The sequence below is a fragment of the Nerophis lumbriciformis genome, linkage group LG34 (genome assembly GCF_033978685.3).
Source record: "Nerophis lumbriciformis linkage group LG34, RoL_Nlum_v2.1, whole genome shotgun sequence".
Taxonomy (NCBI): Eukaryota; Metazoa; Chordata; class Actinopteri; order Syngnathiformes; family Syngnathidae; genus Nerophis; species Nerophis lumbriciformis.
The window spans coordinates 16,052,509-16,070,000 of NC_084581.2; the positions used below are offsets into that span (position 1 = coordinate 16,052,509).

Consider the following 17,492-nt stretch of genomic DNA (forward strand, 5'->3'; position numbering starts at 1 on the left):
ATGGCAACGGCAAGCGGAAAGGAGGGGGGCTTGCTTTGTTTATTAACAAGAAATATTATCATCCCAGTCATATAACAATAAAAGAGTGCCACAGTGACCCGAATATAGAGATGTTAGCTGTAGGACTCAGACCATATTATTTGCCCAGGGAGATTCCGCATGTTATCGTGATGGCAGTATACATCCCCCCCTCTGCTAAAGCTGCAGCTGCCAGTGACGTCATCCACAGCTCGATAGCCAGATTACAAACCAAGCACCCGAAAGCTCTCATCCTCATCTCGGGACATTTTAACCATGTTACTATGGACAAATCACTACCCAACTTCACTCAGTATGTCAGCTGCCACACCAGAGGAAATAAGATCTTGGACCTGCTGTACGCAAACATCAAGGATGCGTATAGCTCCATACCACTACCAGAGCTGGGCCGGTCAGACCACAACCTTGTTTACCTCAACCCCTGTTATGTGCCTCTGGTCAAAAGACAGCCTGTGACCAAAATAACAGTGAGAGAAGGTGGTCAGAAGGGGTCCAAGAGACACTACAGGGCTGTTTTGAGGTAACTGACTGGCAGGTGCTCATGGAGTCTCATGGAGAGGACATTGACGGGCTCACAGAGTGCATCACATACTATATCAACTTCTGTGTTGACTCAAATGTCCCATCAAGGACGGTCACCTGCTACCCAAACAACAAGCCGTGGGTGACCAAGGACATCAAAGCCCTACTGAATGAGAAGAAGAGAACATTCAATACTGGTAACAGGGAGGAGGTGAAAAGAGTTCAGGGGCTGCTGAAGACCAAAATCGGGGAGGCCAAGGAGAACTACAGGAGGAAGCTGGAAGGGAAGCTGAAAGACAACAACATGAAGGCGGTTTGGAGAAGTATGCAGACCATCACCGGCCTCAAACCGTCATGGGGTAGGGGGTGGACGGAGACAAAGAGAGGGCCAATGAACTAAACCAGTTCTTTAACAGGTTTGACACAGTGGCTCCGACAAGCTCTTTCCCCCCAAGACATGCCAGCCGGCCCCCTGACAACTTCAGTGAACCAATCCACCCCCCCCCCCCCCCCCCCTCCTCACAGCCCCCCAACTCCAATGACTACCTCCCCCCACTTAACACCTCACCCTCAGTTTGATGTACCCCCCCTCTCCCAATCACCTGAGACCCCCCCAGTGTGTCTGTCTGCAGAACAGGTGAATGCACAGCTTAATAAGTGACACACAGGCAAGGCCGCGGGTCCTGACGGTGTGAGCCCCAGGGTGCTCAAAGCCTGCGCCCCACAGCTTTGTGGTTTGCTACAGCACATCTTCAACATGAGCCTTAGGCTGCAGAAAGTCCCCACACTGTGGAAAACCTCATGCGTGGTCCCCATCCCCAAGTGCACGCGACCCAGTATGTCGAAGTACTACAGGCCGGTGGCTTTAACCTCCCATATCATGAAGACCATGGAGAGGTTGGTCCTGGAACAACTCCGCCCTACAGTCAAGCCCCACCTGAACCCACTCCAATTCCCCTACCAGCCCCGACTGGGAGTGGAGGACGCAGTCATCTACCTGCTGAACCGAGCCCACACCCACCTAGACAAGCCTGCGAGCAGTGTGAGGGTCATGGTTTTTGACTTCTCCAGTGCTTTCAATACCATACGGCCTGGACTACTGGGTGTGAAGTTGGAGACGATGCAGGTGGAGGCCCCCTTAGTGTCCTGGGCTGTTGATTACCTGACTGACAGACCACAGTATGTGCGACTGCAGGACTGTGTGTCTGACAGGCTGGTCAGCAACACCGGGGCCCCGCAGGGCACAGTCCTCTCCCCCTTCCTCTTCACCATCTACAACACCGATTTCCACTATCAGTCAGAGTCCTGCCACCTTCAGAAGTTTTCTGATGTCTCTGCGATAGTGGGGTGTATTGAGGATGATGACGATGAGGAATACAGGGCACTGGTGGAGGACTTTGTCACATGGTGTGGAAAGAACCACCTCCAGCTTAATGTGACGAAGGCCAAGGAGCTGGTTGTGGACCTGGGAAGGAGGAGGAGTACTCCGGCGACCCCTGTTTCCATCAGGGGGGTCGATGTGGACATGGTTGAGGATTATAAATACCTCGGTGTACACATGGACAACAAGCTGAATGGGTTAAAACACGCGGAGGCACTCTACAAGAAGGGACAGAGCCGCCTCTACTTCCTCAGGAGGCTAGGATCCTTCAACGTCTGTACAAAGATGTTGAAGATGTTCTACGAGTCGGTGGTGGCGGGCGCCTTCTTGTACGCCGTGGCCTGCTGGGGCAGCGGGCTGAGAGCAAGGGACGCACACAGACTGGACAAGTTGGTAGAGAAGGCCAATAACGTGGTGGGAGTGGAGCTAGACTCTCTGGCGGTGGTGTCAGAGAGGAGAAGTCTAGCAAAGCTCCTAGCCATTATGGACAACACCTCCCACCCACTACACTCGGACTTTGCGAAGAGAATGAGCACGTTCAGTGGAAGGCTCAGACTCCCAAAATGCAACACGGAACGACACAGGAGGTCCTTCATACCGACAGCCATCAGACTGTATAATGCATATGTTCCTTGACTGCACTTAAATGTAGAGTATATGTAGAATATATTTATATTATTTATATATTATATATATATAATATATTATATATATTATATTATTTATTATTATTACTGTCTATTGTGAGCGAACTGTGGTGCTGAATTCCCCCAGAAATCAATAAAGTACTTTCTATTCCATTCTATTCTATTCTATTCTATTCTACATGTTTAGATAAGGGTATGATGTTAAAGTGTCTCGTATTCATGTTAGCATTTAATTTATCTAGCGATTAGCGGTGCAAGCTGCCAGCTAGAGATTAGTGGTCTGAGCTAGCGTCAGGGCATAAGCTTTCTTCTCCAGTAAATGAGCAGTATCATCAGTCTATAAGTTTATCAAATTGCGGTTATCAACTACGGTTTTACAATAATTGTAACTTGAAACGGTAATACTAACCATCTGGAGTTTTACTGCATCCATCCATTTTCTACCGCTTGTCCCTTTTGGGGTCGCGGGGGGTGCTGGAGCCTATCTCAGCTGCATTCGGACGGAAGGCGGGGTGCACCATGGACAAGTCTCCACCTCATCACAGGGCCAACACAGATAGACAACATTCACACTCACATTCACACACTAGGACCAATTTAGTGTTGCCAATCAACCTATCCCCAGGTGCATGTTTTTGGCATTGGGAGGAAGCCGGAGTACCCGGAGGGAACCCACGCAGTCACGGGGAGAACGTGCAAACTCCACACAGAAAGATTCGAGCCCGGGATTGAACTCAGGACTACTCAGGACCTTCGTATTGTGAGGCACATGCACTAACCCCTGTTCCACCGTACTGCAGTTAATCATTAATACCGGTGCTTGTTACATCCCGCTATTCATCATTTGTTTAACGCTTATTTTAAGAATATGTTACTGTACAATAGCTACTCAAAGTCAGCCATCGAAGAAACGACAAATCTCTGAGAAATGCTCCTTGGTCAGGTTATGCTTTCTCAATTCTCCATGGGCACACTTACTGCACTGCTGAGACAGCACATTTGTAAACAGTAGACTATTACTTCAGTAAAAGATGGATTTATTATCTCTTTTGAGTGTAGACTTGTGTATGCCTATCTTTGAGAGACAGTTATTGAGATGAATTGCTCTCTGGCAGTTGACTCAGGGAAGATTCTTGGACATATTGTGTTAATGTGTGACATTAGCTCTGTCCTCTTTCTCCTATCTGTATTTGTCATTACGGCAAGGAGGGCTAGTTACACATACTTTTGCTCATTTAGCTAAATATCAATAACAATATAGCTTTCCTTAGTGATAGTTCATCACTCTTGGCCTTTAAATTCTCCCCATGAAACTTACTTAAATGAATCCTTATAGATTGGTTTCATTTGGCAACATGGAATTTGGTTAATGTTTTGATCATTAATAGACAAACCTGTAGCTTAATGTGGCTGTTACATCATTATAACGGTATAAATATTGTGCTCTGTGATAATGTTGCTGATCAAATTAAACTTATTTGAGTTTATAAAAAAAAAAAAACGATTCAAGTCGGTCAAAAATGTTTAAATAAGGATTAATTTTTTTAATTTCAGGCAAAGTGATACAATTTATATCTTTTATGTTACTGACTAAAAACAACGAATGTTAATAAAAAATGTTTTTGTAGTTTTTTTCTTTTTGTTTTCTTTAATGTTTAATAATTATAATAATAATACATTTAAATTATAAACACCTTTCAAAAAACCAAAGGACACTTTATAGTATACAGATAAAATAATTAAAAGAAAATGACAAAAACAACAAAAGATAAAATCAACATGTACAGATAAAATAAATAAAATATGATAAAACAACAAAGGATAAAATCAACATGTAATACATTAGGTATATTGTCACATAGTTGCATCAGCAAATGTAAAACAAATGTACTATACATCTGATTGCTTTCAAATTAGTATACTGTGGAACCTCAATTTATGAACGTAATCTTTTTTGCGTGCAGCGATAGTGAGAGGCAGGGAAGGAAGGCAGTATTGACAACGCTGTGGATACTTACAGAATGTTTCAAACCACACATCGCTTGTCCATTGCTTTCTTTGGACTCATATTGAGCTAGCAAAACTAGAAAAACATTGTAAAAAGGCTAAAAAAAAAAAACCCACTTAAAGGGCATACAAAGTAGCACTTTAACTACTGTTAACTGCAGCACTGTGATCTGCTGACTGAATGAGCACCGGAAATCGATCAGTCCGCCCCCAACCGCTTTGCAAATAGGAATAAAATGTCTGCGTTGCTAGGCACATAATGGGTGGATGTTTGTAAACGGAGACAAGGTTCGTACACCAGAGCATGACTTTATTCGGTCTGTGGTTTGTAAATCAGAAATTTTGCAAATGAAGGTTCCATTCTTAGGGACAAATTGAGGATTTTAATTAAACACGCGTGTAAGTATTACAAATGTATTTATTATTTTTTTTGTTTTGTTCTACAGTTCCAAAGGATCCCAACCCCCAATGGCGGCGGGTGGCATGGAGCCACGACTGTGCCCTGCTAGCGTTTGCAGACAGCACGGGCACAGTGCGCCTCTTTGACCTTGTGGGCAGCGAGCTGTTTGTGATCCAGCCGGTAATTGTTTTGTTGGAACACATTGATGACACATCACATAAAATAAACCTATTTATTATCAAATATATTGCACAACACAGCTGCAACAGAACCAATGTTGTGATGGCGGTAACGAGAGCAAACTGTTTAGCCAGCATTATAGGCGCTGATGAGTTGATCAACAACAGTTTACACCTGAGTAGCAACATGCAGAGGTAGGTAAAGCTGATGGCCACTCATGATACGTCAATAAAAAAAAAAAGCTACACGAGTTGGTTGCCTACAGCCATAGATTTTATTGCCAATGTTTTTTTTTTTTTTTTACCTAATTAGAGACTCTGACAGTTATTTGCTTTTGTTGACCTTGCATCTTGCCACTGTAGGAGACTTGGCCTGTTAAATGAATAGAGTATACATACAGTATATACAGGTAAAAGCCAGTAAATTAGAATATTTTGAAAAACTTGATTTATTTCAGTAATTGCATTCAAAAGGTGTAACTTGTACATTATATTTATTCATTGCACACAGACTGATGCATTCAAATGTTTATTTCATTTAATTTTGATGATTTGAAGTGGCAACAAATGAAAATCCAAAATTCCGTGTGTCACAAAATTAGAATATTACTTAAGGCTAATACAAAAAAGGGATTTTTAGAAATGTTGGCCAACTGAAAAGTATGAAAATGAAAAATATGAGCATGTACAATACTCAATACTTGGTTGGAGCTCCTTTTGCCTCAATTACTGCGTTAATGCGGCGTGGCATGGAGTCGATGAGTTTCTGGCACTGCTCAGGTGTTATGAGAGCCTAGGTTGCTCTGATAGTGGCCTTCAACTCTTCTGCGTTTTTGGGTCTGGCATTCTGCATCTTCCTTTTCACAATACCCCACAGATTTTCTATGGGGCTAAGGTCAGGGGAGTTGGCGGGCCAATTTAGAACAGAAATACCATGGTCCGTAAACCAGGCACGGGTAGATTTTGCGCTGTGTGCAGGCGCCAAGTCCTGTTGGAACTTGAAATCTCTATCTCCATAGAGCAGGTCAGCAGCAGGAAGCATGAAGTGCTCTAAAACTTGCTGGTAGACGGCTGCGTTGACCCTGGATCTCAGGAAACAGAGTGGACCGACACCAGCAGATGACATGGCACCCCAAACCATCACTGATGGTGGAAACTTTACACTAGACTTCAGGCAACGTGGATCCTGTGCCTCTCCTGTCTTCCTCCAGACTCTGGGACCTCGATTTCCAAAGGAAATGCAAGCAAAATTTGCATGGTTGGGTGATGGTTTGGGGTGCCATGTCATCTGCTGGTGTCGGTCCACTCTGTTTCCTGAGATCCAGGGTCAACGCAGCCGTCTACCAGCAAGTTTTAGAGCACTTCATGCTTCCTGCTGCTGACCTGCTCTATGGAGATGGAGATTTCAAGTTCCAACAGGACTTGGCGCCTGCACACAGCGCAAAATCTACCCGTGCCTGGTTTACGGACCATGGTATTTCTGTTCTAAATTGGCCCGCCAACTCCCCTGACCTTAGCCCCATAGAAAATCTGTGGGGTATTGTGAAAAGGAAGATGCAGAATGCCAGACCCAAAAACGCAGAAGAGTTGAAGGCCACTATCAGAGCAACCTAGGCTCTCATAACACCTGAGCAGTGCCAGAAACTCATCGACTCCATGCCACGCCGCATTAACGCAGTAATTGAGGCAAAAGGAGCTCCAACCAAGTATTGAGTATTGTACATGCTCATATTTTTCATTTTCATACTTTTCAGTTGGCCAACATTTCTAAAAATCCCTTTTTTGTATTAGCCTTAAGTAATATTCTAATTTTGTGACACACGGAATTTTGGATTTTCATTTGTTGCCACTTCAAATCATCAAAATTAAATGAAATAAACATTTGAATGCATCAGTCTGTGTGCAATGAATAAATATAATGTACAAGTTACACCTTTTGAATGCAATTACTGAAATAAATCAAGTTTTTCAAAATATTCTAATTTACTGGCTTTTACCTGTAGTAAAATAATAAGATACGTTGTGGTCGTCTACTGCTGTCTGTTTAATATGTTATATTTTTGTACCTGCATTACTTACTGATTACTTTGATGCTGCTCCCTGCCACTCTGGGGTGTATTTGTTGCTATTTCTATGTATTTACCTTTGTTTTTTTCCTTGCTTTTCATTTGTTGTTATCATGCACCACGTTTCTGTTTGTTGCATCTCAAATCGGCTCATTAATAGTCTTATTGTTGGCTGTAAGTGATTGGAAAAGCTTAGTGTTTTGATTTCCATTGTAGACACCACAGACTCCAAATAAATACAATTCAGTTTCTTATCCTTTCAAAAAAAAAAATATATATATATATTTGTAACTTCACGAGAACACACAGTCAGTCAGTTAGGTCAGGTTCTCTCATCACTTCCAGCTTCCTTTTGTCTGAACCCCACCCCCCACCCCCATTTTCCATTGCCTGGTGTCCTTCATCCCCCCTCTCTTTTACTATTCCTTTTTCCTCCATTTTTAATGTGTCACATACTTGATACTCCTTCAAGCCTCCCAAGATCCTCTTTTTTTCCCCCCTCTATCTTTGAGTCATCTCCCTTCCAACACTTTAATGTCCCCTCTGTGCCACATTGTATTGTAACTCCACCATTTCTGTGCTTTCATTCTTTCTTTCCTCTGTCTGTACCCTCCCTGCTGTAGGAATAAAAAGGAATTGAACAAAAATGAGAACTGGTCCTGAAAAAGGCTGTTATTTTCTCTACCTTTTCCTCTTCCTCTTTTTATACCTATGGAGGTGTACCTAATGAAGTGTCTGCTGACTGACGGTTTGGTTGTGTCTGTAACGTTCTCATCTAATTTTCTCATCTCATCTTGTTTTTTTTTCCCAGGCACTGAGTTTTCCCGGAGATTTCAACTGCGCTGTAGTGGGCCTCATTTTTCTCGAGTACACAGGCGGCGCTCAGTGGTCGGCCGAACTGCTCGTCATCACGTACGGAGGCGGGCTCAAGAGCTACCTGGTCAGGTAAGAAACAATATCACTCCCTCTCATATAGCCACATAGGGAATTGGGAATAACTATATGAAGGCTTGAAAAAAGTGTGCATTTCATGTCAAGACACTTTCTCAAAACAATCACACACTTTTCCGGCTTCAAAATAAAAGCGCTACGCTATACATCCAGTTTAACTACATTTAAGGTTTCTTCTTAATGTGCGACTTCATATTAGCCGCCATACCTAACAAAATAAAGTAATATCATGTATTTTAGCGTCCAAAAACAAAAAAGCCATTTAGGATCAGAAGCTGGCGAGAACGACACGAAAAGCACTTGTTCCCCTCGCCCCCTACCCCTTTTCTTTGCGAGGATTATGACTCATTTTTTATCTAAATGGGAATATATAAACGTCCCATCAATCGGCATCCTAATGACAGCCGACACGATACAGTAAGTGATGTTTTATTTTGTTTGTTGGCTCTCAAAAAGTCTGCAGTAAGCAGATATCAGTGATGAAGAAAAGAAAAAAAGCAAACAAGGTAATGAGTTTTTTTAATTAATGCGCCGCATATGCTTAAAATGATCAAACTGCGTAAATATTAAATGTTATTATAAATGTGCTTGTTACTACATTACATATATACTTACAGCATGTATTTAAAACCCTTATGGAGGTGATTGGATTTAGGCCTGGGCGATATGGTCTTTTATTAATATAAAAATGTAAATTTTTAGGTCATGTCACGATACACGATATATATCTCGATATTTTGCCTTAGCCTTGAATTAACACTTGATGCATATAATCACACCAGTATGATGATTATATGGGTCAGTATGAACACTCTTGTTCATACTGCATTAATATATGCTCATTTTAAACTTTCATACAGAGAGGGAAAGCACAACTTAGTCAATTTACCAAAACTGTATTTATTAAACAGTTTTTAAGCAGTGGCACAAACATTCATGTAATTTTAAAACAAAATGCAAGATAGTCAGATACATTTTAAAACAAGCTATTAGTGCACTTTTGTGCATGATGTCACTAAGATGACATATCAAAACAACACTAAATTAAAGTGCACTTCTTGTACAGAATGCCACTACAATAGTTTAAAACAAATAAAGTGCACTTTTGTGCATGATGTCACACAAGATATTTCATAACTGTCAAATAAAAATTAGCTCCATAATAGGAAATCAAATAGTGTATGTCCTTCGCTATGTGGTAGGTCACTGCGGACGTCATCTCCTTCTGTTGTTGACAATTTTTTTCATACGGCGTTGATGTGGAAATGGTGTTGATGTGCAGGTTGCTTCGGCATTTTGTTGGGTGTGGCACCGGCCGAGATGTTGACATGCGGAGTTTCAAGCACTCTTCATTCTCTAGTGAGTGACTTCTCAAATAATGGTAGAAATTAGTAGTGCTGCTAATTTTTGTAGCAACGCTTTTGCCGCATACTTGACATATTATGGTTGTCTGTTCAACATCTTTCTGCTTGAAGCTAAACCACCGCCAGACGATGGACCCTGTGCTGTTTTTCTTGGGAATTGATTCTTCTTCCTCCGTTTGTTACCAGATTTGCACCTTCTCTCTCTCTCGTATTACCACTTGCACTGCTCCGCTTGCACCTGCCACAGAAGTTAGCTGACACAGCTAACTTTACCTATGGTAGATTCCTCTCTGCTACCTCTCTGCTCGGCGAGGGCGTATGACGTTGCACGTGTGACGTATGTAAGAAGGTGCGCTTGTTTTACGTCTCTGTGAGAAGGAGAGACAAAAAAGAGTGATAGACGCATGTAGTGCAATGCCCGCAGCTAAAAACAACTGCATGAGAACGTATACTCGAATACTCACGATATAGTCATTTTCTATATCGCACAGAGACAAACCCGCGATGTATCGAGTATATTCGATATATCACCCAGCCCTAATTGGATGTTTTTTAGGGGCTCTATAGGCAGAATTGAACGGCTCCCATAGGGTGTATTGTAAGCGGACTTTTGATCAAATTGATTTAGTATTTAGAATGTATTAAGAACAAAAAGCCATCCGTCATGTATTTCATAATGATTGTGAACGATAGGCAACATTCCAAAAAAAAGTGCAGTTCCCCTTTAAAACTACAAGTACAAGAAATGATTATGATAAACGTCTTGAACTTACTGAAAATAAGATATAATCTCATTATGCGAATCATCACTGATTTAACTCTTTTTGAAGAGAACTGTTGTATTGAGAATGAATTGATTGAATTGAATTGTGTACAAATTAAGAACGGGAAGTGAATATACTTGTTCTCACTGGAAATGAAATAGAAAAGGGGTAGGATTAAATAAGCTCTGCTTCTTCCTACTTCTTTTCGGACAAGTAATTAAAAATTAAACTATGTGATGTATCATAGGGAAATTGTATACATGTTTGAAATAAACTTTAACCAACCAATGCACGGGATTCTTCTTGCAAACCAGCAATGGGGCGGTATAGCTCGGTTGGTAGTGTGGCCGTGCCAGCAAATTGAAGGTTCAAGGTTCGATCCTCGCTTCCGCCATCCTAGTCACTGCCGTTGTGTCCCTGGGCAAGACACGTTACCCACCTGCTCCCAGTGCCACCCACACTGGTTTAAATGTAACTTAGATATTGGGTTTCACTATGTAAAAGCGCTTTGAGTCACTAGAGAAAAGCGCTATATAAATATAATTCACTTCACTTTACTTCACTTCAATATTTGTCTGTATGATAATCAATTCACACCAACATGTATTTATAATTGATTAATTTTACTTTATTTTATTCTTATATATTTTTTTCTATTGTATATATTCATTAGTTAATAAAATCTACAGTGGAGACCCCTCACTAAATGGAGACCATTGCTTTTGTAGACCATCCAGTAACCATTGGAGATTGTGGTTAATTAAACAGAAGTGTTGATTGGAAATTTTAAAGTAACACAATAGTAGATGTGCTAAAATGTTATCATTTCTCATCATCTAAATGCAAGGATGGACCCTGTGCATATTAATATCAAATACAGCCATCCATTTTAATGAAACGCACATTCAGAATATTACTGTAGACTGATGGAAAGCCAACGCGTGCGTGTGATAGAATGAGTGCAGGCCTTGCCTTTTTCATTTAGCATTTTTGATTAAAGCATTAGTGGAGAGAGTAGATGTAATTCTGCTGCAACACCAAAGAAGTGGTGCAATGGCACTTCTAGACATTGTGAGGAACATTTTCATCTTATCTTATGACCGTGCTCCGACGGCGTCTGGTAAATCAAGAATTACCAGGGACATGTGGGAGAGATGTGTAGATTCACTCAGAAAGTGTGAGGCTCATTTTCTTTAAATGATTGCTTTTACAGCATGGAGCTTATTTCTTCTTCTTCTCCTTCCCCACCTCCTCCTCGAACTGCATGCCAATAATTGTAGCTTAAACCCAGTCACCGTTTTCTCCCGTCAGCCACAGTTATTGTCTTTTTTTTCCCCTCTCCACCTGTCTGTATCTCCCTTTATCCCCTCATTACAAGCCAACAAGATAAAGATAACCCAGACAGATTGCATGACATGTTCTTTTGCTGCGAAAAAAATCCAGTTCACATTGTCCAAACCCCTGCAAGATGTTGTTTCTGAGTCGTTTTTGCAGGGTTACCCATACATTCATTTATTTGTGGCCGTGATAGATACATTTAGACCGCCACAAACATTTGGCGCTTTCATTTTCGCTGTGATTTGGGTTGCAATTCTCTTCCAAAACACTAAGGGGCAGTATCTCCTGAGGGAGCAACCGCAGCCGTCTTTGACTAGCTATTTACCTTCTTGTGTAGTAGTGAGCAATGACGACTGCAACATCCAGATTTTTGCACATCATTCACAATCATTATGTGAGACAACAACGCACATATTTCCCTTTTCTGCACATTCTAAATATGGAAAAAAAAACTACTCTTAAGAGGCAGGTAAAGGGGGTGCATTATATTTTGCCTATAAAGCCCTCTAAAAAACCTTATAAAAACCTCCAACAGCATTTTATAAACATGGTGTAAGTATGTATGTAATTTGGTAACAGGCATATTCATGGTAACATGTAATATTTACAGTATTTTGCTCATTATAAGCATTACCTAAACTTCTTTCCTGGACGCATTGATTTCACAGAGGGCATACTGTAGTAATGATAGTGTTCGTTGCTAAATGTTTCAAATAAGAACATAAAACAGTGACTTACAATGTCCGCCCTCACTGTGATGCAGACTGATAGAAGGTTTTATCTTTCAACACAAGACTAAATTCAAAATAATCCTCACTCCTCAGATAAAAAAACAAATCAATATTGCGATGGTTTAATGCTGTGTTCCATTTGGTAGTGTGTGGATTTTCAAAGTTGACCAACTTCCTGGCTTGGTGCCACAACCTTCCACTATACAGATGAGATGCCTTATTTATAATGTAACATCAACTGTTTCCAATTTCAAGGCAATACCGCAGCAGCTCAAGCTTTTTCATCTTAATTTTATGGTGGGCTGCAACCAACGTTTCTAGCCGCTTAAGCTGCTACTTAGTAGCTACTACTTGCTAGTGATCGGAGGAGCAGTATGAGCAATGCTCTATCTATGTCACGATGCCAGAAAAGTAGTTCCTCTGTCTTAGCTCTTATAATATCAATGTTACTATAACTTGGTTAATATGCAGATCATTGCATCTAAATGGAGCGTTGTGGTCAGTTTTTGGATGTTTTTTAGAGGGCTTTATAGGCAGTGTAGATTAATCCCAAACGCATGCATTGTGAGCACTCTTGTACTAACAGTTTTTCAACATTTAGAACTTAGAGAAAAGATAAATACGTGTGTTGTTGTCTCACATAGGAATTGTGGATGATGGGCAAAATTCCCCAAAAACTGCAGTTCCCCCTAACAAAGGGGTATCAAACTCGTTTTCATTGAGGGCCACATCGTCGTAATAATACGAATATACATGTATATTAATTTTCCTGAGGGAACTCTCCTGAAGGAATCAATAAAGTACTATCTATCTATCTATCTATCTATCTATCTATCTATCTATCTATCTATCTATCTATCTATCTATCTATCTATCTATCTATCTATATATATCTATATATAATACATTAACAATATATATTTTTTTAAATAAGCTGCAAAAGAAAAATATTTACATTTTACTTTAAAAACTGGCAGCTCAGTCACCAGATTTTTGCAGTAAAAGCAGTGGGTTTTTTACAGCATATAAACAATTTAATGAATGGAAAAACAATACCACTGTTTTAGCGGTAAAATTCAAGCAACAGAGCTGCCAGTTTTTTTTACCATAAAATCTTGTTGTCTTAATGTTTTTTTTGTTTGTTTTTTAACGTTTTAGTGTCTTACTGTATATGGAAAAAAACAAAGTTGATTTTATGATAAAAAACTCAGTCGGCAGAATTTAACCGTAAAATCTATGGTCAATTTTACAATCTTCAATTTGATAGATAATTTGTTTTGAAATCATAAATCAAGCAGATATATTTAAGTACAGTATTTATCTTTATTTTAACAAAAAATATTTTTGGAATAAATGATAATATAATATTTTAATTCTGATAATATTGAATTTTAAAAGATATGCAACTGCATGCAGTACATGATTTTTAATGTCAAAAGGGAAAGAACAAATATTTTTAGTAAGAAAATATTAAGCATTTTATCAACGCATATTATTTCCAGGCTTTCGCGGACCACATAAAATAATGTGGCGGGCCTTGAGTTTGACACCTGTGCCCTAACACATTATGTATGGGCCGTCTGAGTGGCTTGTAGTTAGAACTTCGAACAGTAAAGGACATCATTACTGGGCATCGTGAAAGGCCCATCAGCTTGCTTAAGAAAGGTGCTCTTCCATTTGCAAGCAATAGCTATCAAGTAGTTTGACAAACAGAGAGATGGTCATCAAAGAGCACAAAATAAACAGCACAACATGTAACAGATAAATTAACACACAACAACAACAAACTACTGTTCTATATGGCTAACAACAACTAAGCGTTAACAAAACATGTTTAACTGTTATGCCTGCAAGGCATGCTGTGTACTCCGGTGGAATCTCCCCTCGACGCTACGTTACATTGAAATATTACATGCACAATGATTGTCTTTAAAATCAGCTCACACCATGGATATTTTGAAGGTGACTTCTCTCCTCTTTCTCCTCCACACAGCGTGGGGACCAATCAGAACTTCCAAGAGAACCACACGTTCAGCTTCTCGTCTCTCTACGCTCATGGCATTACCTCGGCCATCTACCACCCGGGACACCGGTAAGCATTCAATTCATCCATCCTTTCATTCATCACAGGTGAAGATTAGATTATTTCATCATTTTTGCACACAATTATGGTCAGACGTCCTTTATCAATCATTTTTAAATCACATCTCATTGATAAATCCTTGCTGAAGATGACTTTTGAAGGACTTACAGTAGAACCTTTAAAATCTAATTGCCCTGAAGTGGTACAATTTGGAATTGAAGCATGTTTTTATCAAAACAAATGCAATGCCCGTGGCCAGTCTGGGGGAAAAAACCTATTCCCTTCACTCTAGGCTTTCATCCAATCATGTCTAGCTCTAATCTGTGACCTAAACGTCCTGGTTCCCCCAGTCTGCAAGAAACCAGATTGACTTTGGCAGGTGAAATTTGCTTTTGGCAGCGTAATGGCTGCTGACAGCTCCTGTCAAGCTTTCGCTAACTGACAGACCGCGTTAAACATTAATGAAGCGCCGTGTAAAAAGTGGGTCATCGGTGAACTCCGACAACAAGTGGTCTTAGCAGCTCCACGCTAACGACGACAAATGTGACATGTTCAGGTGCGAGCCAGAACCCGAGCGTCAGCCGTGTTGCCACTTCACAGATGGGCTGGGCCGTAATAATCTGAGGTGACTCCAGATGTGTCGTCGCCCTAGTTTACAGATGGAGTCGATACTTTTGCATGTGCAGATGTTGTGCATCACTTGGAGTGCATACGCTCGAGTGCAACTACGCAGAACAAATATGTGAGACGCTATTCTTAACATCAGTCAGCTTCAGTGTTTGTAACGCGTTACAAACTAACGCGTTACTGTAACCGTTACTATCGGCGGTAACTAGTAATCTAACGCGTTATTTTTTATATTCAGTAACTCCGTTACCGTTACTACATGATGCGTTACTGCGTTATTTTGCGTTATTTTTTATGTAGTATCGGCTAGAAACTGAGAAGATCTGAGTGTTGCAGCGCTGCTGAAGAGGCGACAAAAAAGAGGCGCGCCGCGCGCTGTCTGTGTGTACGTGTGTGTGTGTGTGTGTGTGTGTGAGTGTGTGTGTGTGGGAGGGGGCGTGTCTGTGTCTACTATCAAGACGTCATGGCGAACCCCGAAGCCGAGTTTCTTAAAATGGAGATATTTTCAGTACGTTTCTTTTATCGACCACAAAGAAAAGAACATTTTAGTTGAATGTAAGTTTCAAATATGCTGAAACAGCGACAAAAACAACATGCTTCGACGAAGCTAGTAAAGAGACACACACTTCACCTCCACCTCCAACAGCGGCTGGATTTTAATGAGGCACTGCACACTGAAGGTACACACACTCTGTCAATTCTCTTATATACTCTTTCATTTTAAACTTTTAGAGTGTTTGATTATCACATCACTCTAAATGTTTAGACTATAAAGTTCACAAACCTAAAGAGGGATACTAGTGGGCCAGGCTAATATTTCCTTTTCTCTAAACTAAGTGGGGAAATGTGGAGAGTGTTCTGGGCTTCAGACATGATTTTATTTCAGAATTCCTTGAGAAAACGCCTGGTTAGGCTTTATGTATGTAGTGTGTGCCTTTCTTGTTTTACAGCTATGTTGTTATTATGCTGTTTGTTACTTATGTATGTTAAGTTGCAGCTATTTAAAATAGTTTTGTCAATTTGTTCTGGTCTGAAACAAATTGGCCCTTTAAAACATATCTTTGTCTTTGTGTGTTGTATGTAGAGCACATTGCTTAGCAGAGTTCAGTGATGCAAATGCATGTCAAGTTTATCAACAGATTGTATTATTCTCCAGTGCAATAACAGTACTAAAATGAAGGCTAAAAGAGCATTAAATGGGGCCTTAAAATAAAAAAAAAAAAATATATATAAGTAACTAAATAGTTACTTTTCACAGTAAAGCATTACTTTTTGGTTTAAGTAACTGAGTTAGTAACTGAGTTACTTTTGAAATAAAGTAACTAGTAACTGTAACTAGTTACTGGTTTTCAGTAACTAACCCAACACTGGTCAGCTTAATTAATAAACGTCCAAAAGGGGCTGCTCACTGTACAATGTGTGAGGCTCCACCAGGGGGCAGTGTTGAGCCAAGCAGTGCCCTGGGTTCTTCACAAACAGAATCTTATATCACATGTCCTAAAAGAAGTGTTTTACTACATATAACAGTAAAAAGACTACAAAAAAAAAAAAAACTATATTAAAAATAATATGTATTTTTTTGTTATGTTTTAGTCTGCTGCTGGTGGGGGGCTGCGAGTTAGGGGATGACAGTACGTCCAAGGCCTCTTGTTGCGGCCTCACCGCCTGGAGGGCTATGTCCGGTTCGCCCCACTATAAGCAGGTCACCAGCTACGAGGACGACGTCAACCCGGTAAGGAGCCCACCACCACCACACGTAACACTTGTAGGGTTCCCTCTGTGTTATTAAAGTGCTTAAATTCAATTATTATTTGACTCTATTCCATGTCCCTGTCTAAGTAGTTCCTTTTTTGGTTTTATGAAAGTACGGTACACCTTGTACTCATTTTTAAAAGTTAAAGTACCAATGATTATCACACACACTAGGTGTGGTGAAATTATCTTTTGCATTTGACCAATCACCCTTGATCACCCCCTGGGAGGTGAGGGGAGCAGTGAGCAGCAGCGGTGGCTGCGCCCGGGAATCATTTTTGGTGATTTAACCCCCAATTCCAACCCTTGATGCCGAGTGTCAAGCAGGGAGGTAATGGGTCCCATTTTTAAAGTCTTTGGTATGACACAGTTTGAATTCACGACCTGCTGATCTCAGGGCGGACACTATGTAGTGATTTTATATGAAATAAATAAAAGTGAATCAGCAACCAGTTAGATAGGCTACATCCAAAGACAACTGTACTTTACCACAAATATAACTACAAATGCAGTATATCCAATGACACAGTACTAAACCACACAGACTCCAAATGAAAATAATAAATCAACATAATGCCTTATAATAAAATGTAAAATGAAATTGTAGCCTGGTAGCAGATTGCTCGGCAGAAGTTGGGATT

The 17,492-nt window shown here is 40.5% G+C and overlaps 1 protein-coding gene across 4 annotated transcripts in view; it reads left to right on the forward strand.

Annotated features, from left to right (window-relative positions):
- The window catches only part of nbas (NBAS subunit of NRZ tethering complex), a 377,838-nt gene that overhangs the window by 21,646 nt on the left and 338,700 nt on the right, over nt 1-17,492 (forward strand). For all 4 annotated transcript variants that reach the window (XM_061929010.2, XM_061929012.2, XM_061929011.2 and 1 more), the window contains exons 7-10: nt 5,043-5,176; nt 8,053-8,186; nt 14,383-14,481; nt 16,693-16,831. In XM_061929010.2, coding sequence (XP_061784994.2) covers nt 5,043-5,176; nt 8,053-8,186; nt 14,383-14,481; nt 16,693-16,831 — 506 coding nt within the window. The remainder of the gene's footprint in view (nt 1-5,042; nt 5,177-8,052; nt 8,187-14,382; nt 14,482-16,692; nt 16,832-17,492) is intronic.